This window comes from Lutra lutra, chromosome 2 (genome assembly GCF_902655055.1).
Source record: "Lutra lutra chromosome 2, mLutLut1.2, whole genome shotgun sequence".
Lineage (NCBI taxonomy): Eukaryota > Metazoa > Chordata > Mammalia > Carnivora > Mustelidae > Lutra > Lutra lutra.
In genome coordinates this window covers 35,246,105-35,265,977 of record NC_062279.1, presented here as the reverse complement: position 1 = coordinate 35,265,977, position 19,873 = coordinate 35,246,105, and the positions used below count along the sequence as shown (strand labels likewise).

The window sequence follows — 19,873 nt, the reverse complement described above, 5'->3', positions numbered from 1 at the left end:
GCCTGATGCCAGACTCATTCAAGGGTGACCCTGGGATCATGACCTAAGTCAAAGATAGACATTTAACCAACTGAGCCACCTAGGCACTGCTGGCTTTTTTTTTTTTTAACTTTTTAAATTTTGGTTTTAACATTTTGTTTTGCTAGCCTCCTCTTAAAGTCTTTTTTTTTCCCAAACTGGAGCCCCAGACTGGGAATTCCTCTCAAGAGGGCCAAACCTGCTTCATTGTACATAGGACATTTTTGTAAATGTATGTATTCTCAGTACTGTTTACTGCATTCCAATATTGTTCCCTTTTTCCTCTCTGCACTATGCAACCTGTAATCTTACTCTGTTATCCCATTTGTTCGATTTTCCACTTAGTGGTACCCACTGAATATTTGTGTGCTTTCTAGCCTGTTTTCCCAGATGACTGAAAACGTCATACGTGACAGACCCAGTGCTAACCCCTTCACACACAGAATTTCATTCAATCCACTCAACCCATTTTATAGATGAAGAAAGTGATGTTCAGAGAGGGTAAAGAATTTATTTTAATGGGTGCCTGGGTGGCTTAGTCATTGGGTGTCTGCTTTCAGCTCAGGTCATGATTCCAGGGTCCTGGGATCGAGCCCCGCGTTGAACTCCCTGTTTGGAGGGAGAACTGCTTCTCCCTCTCCCACTCCCCCTGCTTGTGTTTCCTCTCTCGTTGTCTCTGTCAAATAAATAAACAGAATCTTTAAAAAGCAAAAAAAATTATTTAAGACCATACACATAGGAAGTGGTCGAGCAGGGACCTGAATCATGACAGTCTAACCCCGGGGACTACATTCTTAACTTACCTATTCAACTGTAAGTTCATATTGTGTATGTAGTGGCTCGCACACCAACAGAGAAAGTCTGAGAGCACCATTAAAAACCCAAGAAAGCCTGGGCTTGGGTTGCCACGTTTGGCAAATAAAAATATAGGCTATTCAGTTAAATGTGCATGTCATATAAATAATTTTTTACTATGTCTCCTGCTGTACTTGAGACATACTTATACTAAAAGTTATTAGTTGTTTATACAAAATTCAAACTGGACCAAGCATCGTGTATTTTACTTGGCGGCTTTAGGCTGGGCAACTTTCTGGAGTAGAGACTGGGACTTTCTGACTGAATTGGTATCAAAATGAGTTCTGGGTCAACTTAAATGATCTCTACCCTTTGGGCCAGAATTGCAGCAGTGAATGGATTCTTTAAAATGATCAATTTCCATAGCACCTACCAGGAATCATGCCATGTTTACAAATTAGTTGTTTATTGTTTCTACATTAATAATGGGGGTATTCATCTGAATATATTTTTAGGGTGATCTTGCACTCCACGCACTAGGGAGGGATGTTTTATTTCTTTGTATCACCTATCCTAATAATAGCTATCGCTAAATTTCACTTTAATAAAAAAGTAAATACAAAGAAGAATGATTTTATTTATCAAGACTGAAAATAAACAGATATAAATTCACACCTTTAGTGTTGTCTAAAACAATACCTCCAGCTATTAACCCAAGGTAATTAATCCAGCACATTATTTATAGAGTGATTAATATAACAAGAATCATTTCTCATTTACAGAGGGGGGTCACTAAACCGCTGGGGCTCTTTGAAAGTAGAATTAGTTTTGACTGTTCAATCACCAGCTTACACAAAAGCAGAAATAAAAAGAAATTGAAATACAAACACAAACTGATTGGCTATTATTTCCTTTCTAAGGAAGCAATAGAAGAGTGGCTCGGACCCTACCGAGTAGAACTGATGAAGTAGCCCGTTAAGTTCACAGACACAGAGCAGCCACTAGTCAACATACAGGTTTATTCTCAACTGAGGATTGAAGTTTATCTTCAGTCAAACTTAAAATGCTAAGTCAGTAAGACGATGACCTTACTTTCACTACTTACTCTCTATAAGTGGCAAAGCCAACAGTGCTGAAAGATATATGGACCCAAAGAAATTACAACAGATCATTTAGAAAACAACTTTTTTTTTTTTTTGGAGTCAATATATTGCCAAAATTCTTTCAATTATATTTTTCCTCCTTCAAGTTAATATGACCACAGATCCCTTCAAATTTATTTTATTTTAGTCTTATAAAAACTATTAACAAACTTTGGCTTCCTTGCAAATATTCTGTCCTTATATTAAAAAAGTGATTAAAAACAGTACGAATATGAACCACTTCTGTAAAGTTTAATGAGAAACATTCAACCAAGGTGCCTTTTCCTTGGAAAAATCCTACAAAAACTGAATTTTATAAACAGTTACGTATTTTGATAGAAGTTCCATTTACAAATAGCAGCCATGACCTTACAGCCTACACATTTGTAGGCTGTCACATTTTACATGTTTAGGATTCCAATGTTTTAAGATCAGATTTTCTAGTGAGTGCTGAAGACACAGAATCGCACAGATTGGTTAGTCGTCCCGTGCTGAGGAAACTGCTGACTTCCATGATTTTACTATTCAGGCAGGTGCAGCTAACCGCGGAATTTAAACGGAGGGGCACTAATGACATTTCTATTTTTTGTTCAAAGAGGAAGCAACATTAGCATTGAGGGAGGCAGGGGCAGCAGGATTTGACTTCGAGGCTCTTTTGTGGTTAAAGTTTATCAAGTGCAAGGGACAAGCTGTCACAGGATGTTAGTATTAGGCTTTCAAGAGAAGAACCTGAGCAAACGTGCTATTGGAGAGGTGGAGAGATCCTTGCTTTTTGTTCTATTGAAGTAGTGTTTTCTGAGGCCTAGGCAGCAAATCTCGGAGTAGAGGAAGCAGAAAAATATGTATGGGGATACTAGATGTCATGTGTCATGTTGCTCCTAACAAGGGATTAATGGCATCGAAATGGGAGGAGGGTAAGAAGATCTTAATAATGGATACCTATGTTGGCCTTGGGAGACTGTCTTCTGCAAGCACTTTCGAACACATAAAAATCCATCATTGCCAGGAACAGTTGGCTGCTTGCACGAAGTGTGACCAGGACCACTGGTATGAGAATTCTTAAGTCCCAGAAATGAGAATAGGGAAGGGCAACACTTGAATTAAGAGGAGTTAACATGTTGTTTCTACCTAAGCAGGCTGAACGCTCCCCAAACTCTCGACAAGCCTGGTGCTACCTGGGAGCAAGCTGGCCCGAATTCTGGGGCCATCCAACAAAGCAGAAGTCTGGGCACGGGACCAAAAATGAGGTGGGCATCTGTGCCAGAAGGTATGGTTCATAGTTTCGCTGAGGGAAAAGGGGTACCGTGGTAGTTTCTTTGGTAGTGGTGGTGGGGAGGGCAGCTAATAACAAGGCCAGACCCTAAGCCAGAGTTTGTCATGGGGAAGACCAACACGCCTGCAAATGAAAGCGTAGTTAACCTCACAATCTGGTACACAGCTCATGGCCTACATCAGCTGGAACCCACCTCCTCCCTCTGATTTCAGGATATAAAAAACCTTCCTTTCATGGTTGGTCTTCTCCATCCAAATCTCCCAGAATGACACAAAATTTTCCTAACTAGAAATGGGAAAAAAACAAACAAAATAAACCCACCAACAAAAAACCACCCCAAACCATTCGAACAGATTCTGATGCAGCCCTTCCAAGCCAGGGACCTGGCATGAGCTCATGACCTCCACAGCTGTCTCTGGAGGTAGAACATTCGGTCTGACCCCTGTGTGGCTGCTGGCGCCCTAGACTTCAAAACCCATGCCACTAGCGGGCTCCCTTTTTCTCACTCCGTCAGACAGACTGCCGTTAGGTAGTAAGACCAGGACATCCTTCAGGTGTCTTTCCTCCGCCCCATAGGTGCTCTTGGACAGAGAACCTCCACGGTGAGAAAGATGCTAGGTACTCAAGGAAACATATGCAGTTTGCCAAGCAGGTACCAGGCTGGCTGAGAGACAGAGTGACCCCCTTCAGCAGCTAGTAAGACACTTGGGTTGTTTGTTCCTATCTTCCTAACGCTGAGTGGAATCAACGAACGGATTCGAGAGGGAAAAAAAAAAAAAAAAAAGAACCAAATCACAGGACAGGTGAAGAGTTTTAAGAAGAATTGTGGGTGATGCCCAAACCCGGACTCTGGAATGTAGTCAGAAATTGCTGCTTTTTAAGCCCTGGGGTAAGAGAAGCTTGCAAAACCTAGCACCAGTCCTTCCTTGTGAGGGCTCGAGAGCGCGCTGCCAAAACAACTCCCATGTGCCGCCAGAAATACCAGCTAAGCCCATCGTTCTTGGCAGCGGCCGCCCCCAGCTCGGGGCGGACTCACAAGCACACAGCTACTCAGCGGCTGAGGCTCCCCCACAGGCATCCTTGGAGGCAGAGGTGAGAAAATTAGACTGCCTTTCCCCAAACGGAGGAAAGCAAATCACCTGGAGGCAACACCCTCTACCTCTCCCCCTCTGTAATGATCGAATCCCTACTTACGCCAGTGTCAAAGGGCTAAAATGAGTGTCTGGAGGGCAAAGGTCAAACCCATGGTTCTTCCATCTTAACAGAAGTCAGATGACCCGCTTACCTGAATAAGACCCCAGATCATCAATCCCAGCCCTCCCTTCCCAGGAAGGGGAATAGATTTAAATCTATTTCTTCTTTTTGCTCCACAGAATGTGGAAGACAGTCAAAGCAGGTAGTGTGGGAGGGAGGAGCATCCCGGTTCATCATTCAAAAATAAAGATCTCTTGTTAAGTGTCATCTGAGGTTGTATATAAAAAACTTTCAATTCTCCTCAGGGTCTACGTCCAAGGGCTCATCATCGAAACTCAGCTTGTCAGCCAGCCCCTCGAACTGCTTGCCCAGACCGCCTGCAGAGTCCACGAACATGTTCGGGATGTCTTTGCCGAAGTAAATCTTGCTGTTGGAAGCGATGGCTCTGTATTTCATCAGCTGCAGGTACTCCGGCGTCAGCTTCAGCTGGAAGAAACAAAGCAGAGCCCAGGTGAAGCCCCATCCGGGACAGCTCTGGGGGGCACCCTTCACAGAGGGTCTCTGTCCAAGCAGTGCGCCCCCTCGACGCTTCCAGGCCTCACGGCTCTCCGAGCGACGGGGCACTAATGGATCTGCATGGTCAGAGCTGCCAGTCTGAGGAGTTTCTGTTTCACACGATGATACAACTTCTGCGGAAGCTCAGCTCAGGGGATGGGCAGCCCTCGTGCCCCACAGCACACCAGCCATCCCTTCTGGCCAGGAGGGCCTTTGCCGGTGGCAGCCATCTGACATCCGGAGCTCTCAAACAATATTAGTCCAAGGCCAAATAGACCTTCCCCTCCCCAGGTGGCCCAGGGTTTTACCTTGTTGGCTTCGGCCAGCTTCATAGCGGTGTAGCACTCCGCATCAGCCTTCGCCTTCTCCCGGGCCAGGAACGCAGCATCTGCGGGCAACAGGGCAGTGAGTGCAGGGGAGAGGCCACCAGAACACTGGGCCCTGGGCCCTTCCCCCGCCTGCCTCTGTGACCTCGGGGAGACTGCTCTTTTGCCTCCTTGCTTTGGTTTCTTCTGCTGCAAAATGCGGAAAGAGGTGTTCTTCCCTATTTCACAAGTCGTGGTTGAAAATCATCCATGATGAGGAGGTGCCTGGACGGCATCCCCCTGCGGTGGGGACTAAAGATGAGCAAGGCCGCTGCTGTGCCCAGCAACCTCTCTGACAGCAGGCTCCGGAGGAGCACTGCAGCCCACTGATGCTTCCGTTTCCCCGAACTGACCTCCTCTTGCCGCTCCTCCGCGTGGAAGCCGCATGGGGCCTGCCCCCACCTCGAGCCTCAGAGCTCTCCACCTCAGCTCCATCTTGTGGAGCTCAGCATAAGCCCCAGGAGCCCAGCTGTAGGTGACCCCACCTAAAGAAACAGCTCGGTCCCTCTCCAACTTTGTTTCCCTTTTTATTTCCATCGCTCATTTCAAAAAGGTCCTCGTTAGCAGTGAGGAAGCTGGCACAACTCTAAATAAGGCCACTATACACCGCGGTCCAGACCAACACCTGTTTGGACGAAGTCCTATTTCAACCTCCACTGCGCGTGCGACACTCTTCCTCAATCCGATGAGACGCGCTGTCAAGCTGAGGCAAAATTTTTGCTTACTCCCTTGCCTTGGGAATGAGGCCAGCCTCCCATGAACGCTATCTGTAGCCAAAAGGCTGGGCAGGACAGCCAGTCTGCAGGTGGGTTCTTCCTGCCCACCCCCAGCGAGACCCCGGGAGGAAGGAGGGTGGAGTCTGGCAGGGGTGCTGGCTGCAGGTGGCCGTCAAGTGGCCTTAGCACCTGATGACATGTTTTTACAAGAAATAAGAATGTCTTGTTTTGCCAAGAGCTCCCTAATGAGGAGCCAATGACCTGTAAAATCCTAGCTGGCTCCTCACCGGGCCCGCTCAAAGCCTGACAGGTCCCACAGTGAGTCCAAGTGGGCACAGCACTTAGAAGCTGGGCCTCGAGGGCCCATTTTTGTCCTAGAATTTGCTTGATTTAAGGCACCACATGAAGGAAAGGGTAGGTGGTGGGAACGAGCTGAGGGCTTAGGGGCAGGGAACTGAAGGTGAACAGAGTTCAGAAAAGCCAGCAGAGAAAACTTTCTCCAGCTCCAGTGCTATTGGTGCTGAAAAGGTGTCCCTTTCACAGCTGCCTTGGTATCCACGACAGGGGGTGTCAAGAGCAGACTTAGAGGCCGCAGCTGGGGTGTTTGTGGACATGCACGGGGGCTAGGGAAGGCACAGGGAGGAGCTGCTGTTCCGGCCTCACCTTTTTGCTCACTTCCTAGGCTCTGAGACCCTTGCCAGACAGCAGGACCTTCAGTGATTTCCTTTTTCCTTAGGCATCACATGAGCACGCCTAGCCGCACGCAGTGGACGTCTGCTGAGTGAGCAAATGCTCTCTGAAGTGGAAAACTGACGCCAGCCTGGCCCATATCTCCCCCAAAGTCGACTCAAAGCACAGAGAAAAAGTGATTTTCCAAAGAAATCATCTCGTCTTAGAACAAAGATGAAAGAACGAAGGAAATGACTGTCTCACCCCTTGTCGCAAGGTGGGGCCTGAGGAAACCTTGGGCGTTCACTTCACCTGTGCTCACCTTCAATTTCTGAAATCTTCTTCTCCGTCTCCTTCTCCATCACCTTCTGCCCATAGGTGATTTCTGCGACCTGAGCCACTTTTTCTGCCTCTACAGTAAGAAAGTTGAGAAAGGCTCACAGCTCTGGTATTTCAAAAGCTGGACTGTTTGACCGTTCCTGAGTCTCTGATGCAGGCCGGTGGGTTAGCTCAGAAGGAGAGCCCTGCGAGGGACACAGGTGGGCTGTACCAGTGAGGGCGGTACCACAACATCAGCACAAGACAGTAAACGGAGAGACCTGGGCCCCGTGACGGAAGCGAGGAGCAGGCCCTCACCTCTCCTGTCACAAGGGTATTTCTCCTGAACGGTTAGGCTAAGGGTAAGATACTCTCCGAACAGTTTCTCCCTGCCACTTCACTTTGGGAAGCAGTTAGTCATTGTTGATAATCCAGTGTAGTGATTACAAACCAGGTTCTGGACAGAGTCCCTGGGGTTGAACCCTGTTTCCACCAGTTACTTGCCATATGACCCTGGGCACATTATTTAAACCCTCTGGTCTTTGATTTGGGAAAATGAGGTTAACGATAGAACTTATGTCAACTGGTGGTTGTGAGGAGTACATGTGAGCACATGCAAGGGCTTTGAAAAGTACATGACCCATGATACCTGCTCGACAGGTATCAGCCATTCTTCTTATCCGTTAATGCATTAAGAAAAAAGGTTCTTTTCATTTCAAACCTAAGGAGAGACTCAAAACGCACTGCCCCTAGCTGTGATCCGATGACTTCCGCTTTGCTTCTGGGAGTACGAATGCCACTCCTGCGCCCGGCAAGGGTTTGGAGGGCTGTGTGATCTAACGGTGCCTGAGGCTACCTCTCAGCTTCCCCCCCCCCCCCCCCCCCCGCCAGCCCCCTTTGCCATGTGAGGGGATCGAAGAATGCCATTCAGACCGATGAGGGCCTTCTTCCGCTCCGTCTCAGCTTCCTTCTCCACCACCTTCTGTTTCTGTGCTGCAATGAGAAGCTTCGTCTTCTCGCTTTCCCTGATAGGGGGGAAAAAAAAGCTGTGAGGCCACCATGGAAGAAGCTTCCGAGGAACTTCACCGTCTCCCGGAGAAGCCAGACTTCCGCTGAGGAGAGGCAAACTGTGAGTTCGTCCTCTCTCCTGGAAGGCTGTTGAATGTCCCAGGGAAAAGCAGGTCTGTTGCAGAGAGTAACACGGCTCTCTTTCACCTCCAAAATAACTCATTTGTGGGAAATAAAGCATAATTTACTTTGGTAAAATGCACCTGCCTGCCCACTTAACCACCTTTCGCTCCTATCGTCTTTGATATGACCCAGGAAGCACAAACAATGCCCCCTGGCCCTTTGAAAAGCAGCACTGCTGGGAAGAGTTCTCCCATGGCTCTCCTCCACAGCTACGGAGCCCAGGTGACTGTCTGGATGCACCTGCTCCATCTCGCAGAGCGATGGGCTGTAACAAATACTCAAGAAGGGGAATGAGCTCCTGGCACGGCTTCAGTTAACTTTGGGATGGGATGAGGTGGGGGTGGGGTGGGGGAGAGTGGTGGGTGTAGCTTGGGCAGTAGAAAATACTCACATCAACTCGTAGTTTCTGCGGATTGCCTCAGGGATATTGGGCTTGGTCACCCGCACAGCCTGGAGGAGGAAAACAGCACGGGAAGGTGAGGGTGGCGAGGGACAGAAGCACCGCCCACTGGCCCTTCATCTTCCTGCATAAAAAGGATATCCTCTGGAAGGGGGGAATGCCTCTTCAGCAGAGCAGGCTCCCATTGTGGCCCTGCTTACTTGGATGACAAGCCCAGGGGCCATGGAGGTCAGGTCCTGTTGTAAAGCCAGCTTGAGGTTTTCGTCAATCTGATCTGGAATCAAGAAAGACGGCAAGAGTTGTTGTTACACTGAGGGCAGGGTGGAGGAAAGCATGGGGGTAGAGGACAAACTACAACACTAGTTCAAGAATGCACCTACAGGACAAAGGGCTTTCCAAGGCAGAGGGCTTATCAGAGCCCAGAAATCTGAAGATCCTTGGCACATCTTTCAAAGCAACATGCCTCTGTAGCCGCTCTATGCAAGCTGGATGTGAGAGCATCCTTTTCCTGTGGCCTCCACATAAAATCACTGAGGCTGTAGAAAATAGCAACCTAGGGGCACCTGCGTGGCTCAGTGGGTTAGGCCTCTGCCTTCGGCTCAGGTCATGATCTCAGGGTCCTAGGATTGAGCAGGAAGCCTGCTTCCCCTCCCCCTCTCTGCCTGCTGCTCTGCCTACTTGTGATCTGTCAAATTAAAAAAAAAAAAAACTTAAAAAAAGAAAATAGCAACCTTGCCCAAAAGGAAACTGAGCTTTAATAAGAAAAAGGACAAACAAGTCTTGCACATTTCTTGAGTCGGGCGGCAGCCTTTTCCTAGACAATAGCAGCTAAAGAGAAGCCAGGCAGCCTGTTTTCAAGAGGAAGGAAGGTGGAGTGGCTATGCTAGGTATTTCGAAGAGCGCCAAGCCATTGAAATCCAGTCATTTGAGAAGTTTCTAAAAGAAAAATAGACTCTGACGTCAACGAAAGCCCCAAGGAAGACTATTTCCATTAAGAACTCCATCAAAGAACACAGTGGGGAAAATGAAAATTTATGGTTCTGGAAATGAGCCCGAGTCTTTTGATAGTCGTTTGCTTTGGCCCTGATTGCTCTGTGTGGAATTCACATGGGAGCGGTTTTATAGGCAAGTGTAGGAAGAGCTCTGACAACCCCCCCCCCAACCCCCCCTCCTTGTGGCTGGGATTCTACAACCCCCACAGCTGCCCTCTCTGGCCGGGCCTTCTCTTCCTGAGCCCTGCCCGGGAGATCCTCGGTAAGACCTTGGACGGTGCTGAGAATACTCCACAGAACCAGGTTAGGACATCCGAATTGAATCACCTCCCTGTCAGCTGCCACCCGCTTTAAGTGGCCGTTTTTGGTCACTAGTGCCCAAAACAGGGGCCTCTGAGGAATGGCAAGTGGAACTCCCTGCCTTTAACGGATGCCCAGACTAGAATGAGGTCCACAAAAGTTCAGTAATGTGTTCATGCTAGTTAGGAGCCAAAATCATACATTTGTTCAATTACTATGCTTTAATTTTTAGGGCTGTTTTACGCTTTAAAACAGCACTATCTTCAACTGTCTAATCAGTAAGCAAGAGATTTTAATGTTTCCACACACTGGATATGCTCTCACAAGCCTCTTAGCATGAGGGAGAAATGCCCCAGAAGGCAGAACCTCAGACCTGGCATGTGTTTAACAACTTGACAGCCATGGATAAACATCACATTTCATATTTTCTTTCTTAATAGGATACCAACCAAACTTTGAGATGTTCTGTGCCCTAAGTTAATAATAAATAGTCATTTATTAGACCAAATTATATCTGACTTAAAACAGACAACCGTGGTCCTGGGCTCATAACTTTCCAGGAAAATCTGGAAGAAATATTTTGCCACAGGGCACCTGGGTGGATTAATCCTCTGCCTTCGGCTTAGGTCATGATCTCAGGGTCCTGGGATCGAGCCCTACATTGGGCTCTCTGCTCAGCAGGGAGCCTGCTTCCCCCACCCCCTCTGTCTGCCCTCTCTGCCTACTTGTGATCTCTTTGTCAAATAAATAAAATCTTAAAAAAAAAAAAGAAATATTTTGTCGGGTGGTTTATTATAAAAGTAATATTGGTAATAAGTTGTTTATACTTTATAGTCATGCAAATAAATGCAGATTAGGTTACATTACACAAAGAGATTGCCACGGGTCATTGCTGAATAAGAACTATGTAGGGTTTTTATAAGACAGGCATAGAGGAGGCATCAGCGTAAGCAGGGATGAGAATTACAGAGTCATGTGGGAGGGAAGTCAGGGTCATGAGTCCTGAGAGGACGGACACAGCTAGTGGAAAACCTCCCACGTTCTAGGAATGGGATTAGAGACATGAATTCCTCCTTTACAGACACAAATAGGTTCTAAGCAAGGCAGTGTTTTTGCTCGAAAGATGTAACTTTAAAAAGAAAGAAAATTTCAAAGCAATTACATTTTCCCAGCTTCACTGTACAAGAAGTTTCACTAAGCTACTAAGTTTATCTCTTGGGCAATATGAAGTTTCTTTTTTTTTTTTCTTTTCTTTTTAAAGATTTCATTTTTAAGTAATCTCTACATCCAATGTGGGGCTTGAACCCACGATTCCGAGATCAAGAGTTGTGTGCTCCACCGACTGAGCCTGCCAGGTGCCCAGACAGTAAGAAGTTTTCTATTGCAAACAATTTCATATTTTCATTTGTCTTCATGGAAGTTTGTCTCTTGTTGTTTCGAATGCTTTAAAGTGTTTAAAGTTCTTTAAAGTGTTTCAAATGTTTAAAGTGTTCTTTTAATGGCACAAGTTCTAAAACCAGGGCTAGAGAGAAAATAAATGCTTTTTTTTTTTTTTTTTTAAGATTTTATTTCTTTACTTGACAGAGAGACACAGTGAGAGAACACAAGCAGGAGGTTGTGGAGAGGGAGAAGCAGGCTTTCTGCCGAGCAGGGAGCCCAATGTGGGGAACAATCCCGGGACCCTGGGATCATGACCCGAGCCAAAGGCAGACGTTTAATGACTGAGCCACCCGGGCGCCCTGAGAAAACTAATGCTATTTTATAAAGTGCTCTCAGTTTGAAGTTAAAAACAAAAAAACACAAAACAAAAAAACTAATAATAGCAAATTCACAGAATTTTTCTTTAAAGCATACTGAATTCAAACCCTGTAAAGTGAATTTAGATTTATTTTCTACTGCAGAGAAATTAGAAGTGATTCTGAAGATTTCCCGAATCAGAAATGTGTGCAACGGGCTCTCTCAGAGCTCACGGGCAGCACCAGGGGTCCTCCCCCGCTCCTATCTACTCTGCGAAACATTCTATCAGGGTCCTTTTTTTTTTTTTTTTTTTTTTTTAAAGATTTTTTATTTATTTATTTGACAGAGAAAGAGATCACAAGTAGACGGAGAGGCAGGCAGAGAGAGAGAGAGAGGGAAGCAGGCTTCTTGCTGAGCAGAGAGCCCGATGCGGGACTCGATCCCAGGACCCTGAGATCATGACCTGAGCCGAAGGCAGCGGCTTAACCCACTGAGCCACCCAGGCGCCCCTATCAGGGTCCTTTTTAATGAAGATTCCTAGGAAGAGACATTGTCCAGTCCTAGTATCAGGAATAGTTGTACTATCAGCACTGGCCACTAGAAAACTAGAAAACTTCTGGCAGCAAAGCTTCAACAGAACACTTAACCACAAAAGAGCTCGAACAATCACTGAACTGTTTCTCTTGTTGCTGAAGTCAGGCTATGTTTACTTTGGTTAAAAAGGCCAAAAAGTGTGTACTTAAGCATGTGGATTCTTTCAAGTGTTTTCCTATTCATCTCTACGCATAAAGGCTTAAAGAAACTAGGAACTTTAAGCAGCTATGGTCCTTGTCCCACTTCTGGAATTAAGTGTGAACCCTACTGTCCTCCTCACCTCTCCTGGAGGCCCTTCTTTCAGTGTGGCGGACGGAGAAGCACTCTGAAGCGAGAGCCAGGAGAGGGAGGGTCTACCTTCAGCTCTGCTAAGAAATAGTTCTAAAACTTTCTCTTTAGGCCTTAGTCCCCTCATCTGAAAATGAGGTTTTGGGGGTGGATAATCTCTAAGGGTCTTCTAGAATGGACTCTGTCTTCATTACAGAAGGCTGTTTTAGGGATAGTCGGAATGCTCTGCCTTCCAGTCCTCTGATTTGGGCCAGGAGTCCTCTAGTCCACCGTACGCCTGTGCGCAAGGCTCACCGGCTTTCATGACCTTCTGCCACTGTCATCAACATTTTCTAGAAGTTCTGCTTGGGACCAGTTCCCGGGCACTGGGTTCTTTGACACTTCCTGTTCCTGGGAACCCATCCTCCCCTACGGTAGCTCAGAAGTAGGTGGTGGGGGGGAACAGCGGTGGAAGCATGCTACGGCCAGCAGAGGCTTTCTTACCGAAGAGCTCTATGTAGACCTCCTGAAGGGTGTGCACACTGCAGAACTGGTTCAGCTCGTGGTGGATCTTATTGAAGATGAGGGCCTTGTCGTAGTCAGCAGTGTAGTTCTTCACGATGTCATACACTGGGAGGGAAGGCGGGACTGCAGTCAGAAAAGGCAGGACTCCCTTTCTCAGACACAGCGGCTCTCCCTGCCTGAGGTGCTGAGACAGACGCGGGGTGGCCGTGTGGATGGGGGGAAATGCTGGGCAAAGTAAGTCGGTGGTGAAGGTCAACTGGAAAAACGTACCTGCATTTGGGACCAAGAAGTTCACCACTTCAATTCGGTCAAAGTAGATCATCACACCACCACTGTTGGGGGAAGAAGGAAGAAAGAAGTCACCAGTAGGCTCTGGAACAGAGTGCCGTCTCTAGGTGATGGCATCAGGTGTGTGACCTGGCAGAAAAGGAGCAGAGGAGTTCACGGGAGGCCAGAAGGCATGAGATCTCCAAGTAGGAATCTTCCAAGCTTAGAGCAAGAACACCATCTCCTGAGAAACCACATCTCCTCAAAGTATCTCCATAAGGAGAAAAGTGAAACTTCTGGGTGCCACTAGGAAAAGGACAGTTCGTATCTGCTGAATCTGCAATGCCTTTTGATTAAAGCAATCCACTGATGGGAAAAGAAAAGTGAAGGATTTCTCAGCATTTAGAAGGCCACTGTGGGACTTTATGGTCACTGTTTCTCCCTTTGTCTTCACCATCACTTTGGTTCAGCACTTCCCTCTCCTGGCACATATTCATAATAAATAATTTTAAGCATACAGAAACGCTGAAAGAACAATACAACTCACATGCATACATGAACACCTACATTTAGCAATTGCTAACATTTTACCTTACAGATTGCTCTGCTTTTTATGCTGAACATTTCTTTTTTTTTTTTTTAAAGACTCTTTATTTATTGACAGAGAGAGAGAGAGCACAAGTAGGCAGAGAGGCAGGCAGAGAAAGGGGGGAAGCAGGCTCCCTGTTGAGCAGAGAGCCCAACGTGGGGCTCGATCCCAGGACCCTGAGATCATGACCTGAGCCGAAGGCAGAGGCTCAACCCACTGAGCCACCCAGGTGCCCCTATGCTGAACATTTCAAAGTGAGTTGCCGTCATGATACTCTTTCTCCCTTCACATGTTAGTGAGCAACATGCACTGAGGTATAATGACATCTTTCTACGTCCCAAATCTAAGAAAATTAACAATAATTTCTCAACGGCCTCTAATACCAGATCCTTATTCCAGTTTCCTGTTGTTCCTGTTAGGGACTGAATTGTGTGCCCTCCATAGGTCCATTTACTGAAACTTTTTTTTTTTTTAAAGATTTTATTTATTTGACAGACAGATCATAAGTAGGCAGAGAGGCAGGCAGAGAGAGAGGAGGCAGCAGGCTCCCCGCTGAGCAGAGAGCCCAATTCGGGGCTCGATCCCAGGACACTGGGATCATGACCCGAGCTGAAGGCAGAGGCTTTAACCCACTGAGCCACTCAGGCGCCCCTGCTGAAACTCTTAAAAGCCCCCTGTCACTGTGTTGAGTGAGACAGGGCCATAAGGTGGTAATTAAGACTCCATGAAGTCACAGGGGTAGGTCCCCAACCTGACTGGACTGGTAAAGGAAAAGAGGCAGACACCAGAGGTTTTCTGCCTGCGTGCACCCAGGAAAGACCACGTGAGGACACTGCAAAGTCGCCATCTGCAAGCGAGGAAAAGAGGCTTCACTGAAGATGAAGCCTGCTGGCACCTTAGACTCTGTTTCCGTTCAGTCTGTGGCCCTCTCTTATGGCTGCCCGAGCTGACTCATCCAGTCCCCCTGTCTTTCATAGATGGTATTTTTGAACCAAGATATAATTAAGGCTCACCATGCTTTTGTTTATGTCTTTTAGGTCTGCTTTCCAACCCAAAGCTCTTCCCTGTGATGCCACCAGGTCAGCTGTCCCGTGAGATGCCCTAATTCTGGATTTGCCTGAATGTTTCCTTGTGGTGGTGGTTTGTGATTCTATTCCAATTTGGACCTTCTTTACTTGTCACCCAGACCCCTGGAATGGTGTTCTGTTTGGATTTCTAGACCCTGAGGTCAGCCCTTACCTTTACAACATTCCCCAGCTATCAAATCATTTATCTGCTAAAAGCTTTTAGTGGATCTTCACTTATAACGGAAAAAGCCCACACTCAGCACAGAATTCAAGGTCCTCCTGAACCTGCCTACCTTCTGTGATTTTCCCTATGGCACCGCATGTCCTCGTCAAATCGGAACCAAGGGAGCAAGGAGGCAGGGAATTTGGTAAGACCACTGAGAAGGAATGCTTCTCCTTTCACTGTCTCTAACAGTGAGAGCTAACAGCCAGCCCTTCTGCCGACATAGGCTTACCTCCTTCACCCCTGGCAGCTTACCTAGTCCCGCAAGGCACATTCTTCACCTCATCTGTCTGCAGTGTGGTCTAGAAACAGAGGAGACATAAAATGGCTGTAAAATGGGCCACGAGGAGTAAAGTAACTTAGTTTTGGAATCCCAATCGCCTGGTTCTTGAGGTTATCTGGGTTGACCTTTGGCCTTGTTAAACAAGAATACTCTGTCTAATCCTCTTTATTTACACAGGGTGCCTGACTCAGAGGAACAAAGGTATCTACTCCAGCTTCACTGTAAGTGAATCACCATATGTACTAGCTGTGTAATAATGGTTTAGTTAAACAACAACAAAAAAAAGAACTTGGATTAGGAGTCCTAAGATCGTCTTTATCTCTACTGTCCTCCTTTCACTAGTTTTGAAATTAGAGGATTCTGTATTTAACCTGGCTCAGCCCCTTCTCAGCATTACTGTGAGACTCCTAAGATCCTGGGCACAAGTGCACTCTGAAAACCATCGAGCACTGGAGATGGCAGAAGAAATGAACAGGGAGAATGCTGGTGTCCCAGGATATTTTCCTGAGTTGGTTCAAAAATCATCCTCTACATCTTCTTATCCCTCTTAGCTGGACATACTTCAAAGATGGCTAGTCTATATAAGCCAGGCCTTCTGTTATAATTAATCCTACTCTTCCTTTAGACGTCATCCCACCTCACCAAGTCCAACTTTCCTCCCCCCACACCCCTCAAATTACGTTCACATCTATGAAGTTCAAATAAGAACCAGCAAAATTACCATGTTTTATTTCCATTTATCTAGGTAACCTGTGACTGAAAACACACAGAACCACACATCCTACTTTTCCTTCTTTATCTTCAGAACATTCTTCTCTGGCTCTACCTTGAAGTGAAGAAATAATTCCCAGCTGGGGCTGATGGGTCAAGGCAATGACCCCATTCAGCCATTTCAACAATCAAATAAAGCTCCAGAGTATGTGCGGTTCATGGGGCCTCATTCTCTCTATATACACGATACATTACATATATACATTCCTTGAAGAGGCATTTACTCATCTAATGGGAAATAATTCCAAATCATTTGTTTGCCAACACCCCAAACCTGCAGAGGCCCAAACATGCCCCACAAGCCCAGTTCACCTGCACCGACTTATACGATGTGATGAAAGGAAGCATGAGATGGAAACCCGGGCCGCTGGTCGAAGTCAGAAGGGCTCCGCCTCTGCAGAGGAGAGAGAGGAGGTTTAGCAAGAGCTAGCAGGGACAGCCATTACTATTTGCACCCACCTTCTCTACACCCCCATAAACATCTCATACAGAGTGACATGTGCCCGAGCCATGTCCACAGACCCCTTCCTCTCAGCTCAACCCTAACATTCTAGGAAGCCTGATGGTAAAACATAAAACCATTATTCATGCTTTCGAGGCAGGAAAAATAGGCACATGGGCCAAGTGGAATGAAGACAGCAGCATCCCTGGCAATCCTTAACAGAAGGGGAAGTCTATTTTACTTGGTCATACCCATTGAGTTTGTGGCAATCCTTGGGGGGGCAGTTAAGTCCGGTAATACATTTACCGACTAACTGCACAAATACTGGAGTCAAGGGACACGAACAACCAAAAGAGTAATTTTAAGAATGCTTTAAAAATCACCTGCATACCTTTTTTGGGCAGTAGGGTGACCTTCAGAACCAAGTTATATGTAAAGGGTAACAAAATTAAAAGCCTTTTTTTGGGGCACATATGAGCAGCAAGTGGGGAGAAATAAAGGGGAGAACAGAGTCCAATGAAACTTTTAGAACTTGCTATTGGCAATCCAGGAATAAGCATCTTGGGCACATATAAGGAGTTCATAACGGCTTAAAGCAAAAAACTTGGGTCATGGTGGTTACTGAGAGGAAAGCAACCCAAGATTTATAAGTGCTTCTTTGCTTTGCATTACTAAGGAAAAAATACATTATCCCCCCCAAAAAAAACCAACCCCCAAAAACCAGCAATAGAGATGCAACGGGCTCCTCTTTCTTATAAGAATCACTACTCTTGGGCTTGCCTTGATTGATATAGATCAGTCTGAAGGATTCCTTTTTCCTGAATGCTAATTTTCAAGAGTGGGTATAAACGAGTAGAGCAGGCTAGCTCCTCAAGTTTCCATCAAGAACTGGTGCTCATGGGAGGTAACCTTGTGGCACCAAGATTCCGGGGAGGGATGTAGGAGAAAACAATGTTTCAGAGAGGATCTGCAAGCACTGGTTTCCTTTAGATTTTGTCTCTAAATCTCTAGACACATTTATTGTCCACCACCCATGGCATCGACTTAAGACAATTAAGTTTTATATTCACACTTATATATGCATGAGTGTGTGTATATGTCCCCTTCATGGTCACTGACACCACAGCTCCATCTAAAAAGACTCCTTTATTCAACACAGATAATCAACAGAATCTGCTAGACAGTGACTAGGAAAGAGACATTTAACAGGCAGTTGCAAGCTTCTGTCTCTTCCTTACCTGTAATACACCCCAATATGTCCCTCTTCTATCTTGTGCACAGCTGAGAAGAGAGATGCACAAAAGAAACTGGTAGCCACAGCCACAACTGCTCCCAATTGAGCCATCAGCGAACCTGTATCCTAGGGAAAAAGACGCAGGAAAACGTGTGTGGTCCAACACGCAGGAGAAAAGTTACAACGGGGAGAGCACCTCACAAAGCTGAGCTCCCTGAAGTGGCTCAGGCCCAGCCTGTTGTACCAAGGCTAGATGTACTATGGCTAGATGTACTATGGCTAGCCTGTTGTACTAAGGCTACATGTCCAACTCTCTTCATCCTGTTCTCAGGCAACATTCCCACTCCTCCCCCAGCTGTGGGATCATATTCCCTACCTCCCCCAGGAGGCAGTGGCTCCAGATACAGCGCGTCCCTAAGAGAGAACCAGTGCCAGTTGGGCAGTGTTCAGAACACAGCCTTCTCTTCCTGTGAACACGAATGGGCTGTCACTGGAGTCACTCATGCTAGTAAAAGGGAAGAGAGGCAGCTGCAGTATGTTGCCCAAATTACAGAGGATGTCAAATGACAGGCAGTTGTGGCTATGTAATTCTGGTCAGAGCCTCCCAGTCCTAATTGCCTGCCATTTCAAAGGAAACCATTATTTACTCCTTTCAGATGCTGGAGCGACAGAGTCAGCATGTGAGCAGAGTTCACATGATGGGATTCTCTGGCCTTTCGTCCATCTTCCCAATTATTCCTTTGGGTCTAAACCGGGGAGGGCTCTGAATACACCTTCCCACACACCTGCCTGGCACTTTGCACCTGACAGGTCCCCAAGCCCATGGTTAGAGGAGAAAGAGGGTTTCCCAGGGTGGGCTGACTAGGATCCTGGGTCCAACTGCGTTCAAGCACCAGGATAAGAAAGAGCTGGCATCTAGAGACTCATTTCCTAAACACTGAAGGCTCTGGAAAAACGATGGTTGACAGCAAAGTTCACAGTCAGGCGTGCCTGGGCCCACCCGCTCAGGGCGTGGATTCTGCCTCCCGGGGCTAACATAGCTCGGGCTCAGACGTCTACGAGGCGCTTATTTTACCGTGGCGGACTCCAGCTACCGACCTGCAGCTGCGTCCTTTCTGCAAACGCCCCCCCCCCCCCGCCCCCAACCCGCGCCCCTTCCCTGCCCTCTTCGGAGAGAGGGTCGCGCGTCCCTAGCGCCCTGGGGCTCGCGGGGAAGGGACGGAACAGAAAGGGGTTGCTTTCTCGCTCCTGAGGGAGAGAAGCTGCTGGAGCTGGGGCCCCGGAGAACGGCTGATGAGCTTCGGCCCAGAGCCGCAACTAGGCCCAGTGCGCACACTAAGAGGCGGGGGCCGCGTACCAAGCTGTCCCTCCAGGCGTTCCGTACTCTTCCGAACCCCCGTGCAACCGTAGAAACCGCCACGCCCTCCACACGCTACTTCCTTCCGGGACCGTCGCTTTGATGACGCCATTAGTTCACGCGAGAAGAACACCCCTTCCTTAGGTCGTCAGCCCCGCCCCCGCCCTCCGAGCTGTCAGAGTCTGCGCTTGGTCGCCAGAGGGCGCCCGCGCCTCGGTCCGGCCGGTCAAGACCTCGGTTTAGGGTTTCCAGGTTGGGGACCGGTGTCGAGTGCTTGGAGAGTGACGCGGGGGAGGACGCTCGTGGCCACGGGTGCTAAGTGCGGGAGGGTGTCTCTTTCCGAGATTCTAACTTTGGAATTTGCTCTGGGTTCCCTCTTCCGCCCTCATTGGGTCAAGTGTGTTGTTTTTCGGAGCAGGTACCCGCGAGTAGCAACCGCTGTTGCCCTCTGCTCGCGCTTGCCTATAGCGCCGCTGAACGGAGCACATCTTTTCATGCGTGGATTAGCCCCACTACGTCGTTCATCACACACAGTCCCTATTTTGAATTGCCCTTTATACTTTTCCAAGAGCCTTGGTCTTTGAGATCC

At 47.3% G+C, this 19,873-nt stretch overlaps 1 protein-coding gene across 5 annotated transcripts; it reads right to left on the bottom strand.

Moving 5' to 3' along the window:
• Positions 1 to 1,430: 1,430 nt before the first annotated feature.
• ERLIN2 (ER lipid raft associated 2) lies at positions 1,431 to 19,425 on the bottom strand. 5 transcript variants are annotated; one of them, XM_047717066.1, is made up of 13 exons: positions 19,003 to 19,275; positions 18,304 to 18,432; positions 17,932 to 18,053; positions 16,564 to 16,645; positions 15,453 to 15,499; positions 13,322 to 13,383; positions 13,031 to 13,156; positions 8,837 to 8,910; positions 8,628 to 8,686; positions 7,979 to 8,070; positions 7,050 to 7,139; positions 5,286 to 5,365; positions 1,431 to 4,908 (listed from the first exon to the last, which is right to left on the bottom strand). In XM_047717066.1, the coding sequence occupies exons 3-13, from the start codon at positions 18,036 to 18,038 to the stop codon at positions 4,714 to 4,716; spliced, it is 1,014 nt and encodes a 337-aa protein (XP_047573022.1). In that variant the 5' UTR covers positions 18,039 to 18,053; positions 18,304 to 18,432; positions 19,003 to 19,275; the 3' UTR covers positions 1,431 to 4,713. The 5 variants fall into 5 exon arrangements, with proteins under 5 accessions (XP_047573022.1, XP_047573023.1, XP_047573021.1 ...); XM_047717067.1 differs by having other exon boundaries at positions 18,304 to 18,394; XM_047717065.1 differs by lacking the exons at positions 18,304 to 18,432; positions 19,003 to 19,275 and adding an exon at positions 19,285 to 19,425.
• Positions 19,426 to 19,873: the final 448 nt, after the last annotated feature.

Coding starts and splice junctions, on each gene's coding strand:
- ERLIN2 (XM_047717065.1), bottom strand. CDS start 18,038: ATGGCTCAATTGGGAGCAGTTGTGGCTGTGGCTACCAGTTTCTTTTGT. Junction 16,646..17,931: donor CATATTGGGGTGTATTACAG/GTAAGGAAGAGA, acceptor TCTCCTCTGCAG/AGGCGGAGCCCTTCTGACTT. Junction 15,500..16,563: donor CATCGTATAAGTCGGTGCAG/GTGAACTGGGCT, acceptor CTCTGTTTCTAG/ACCACACTGCAGACAGATGA.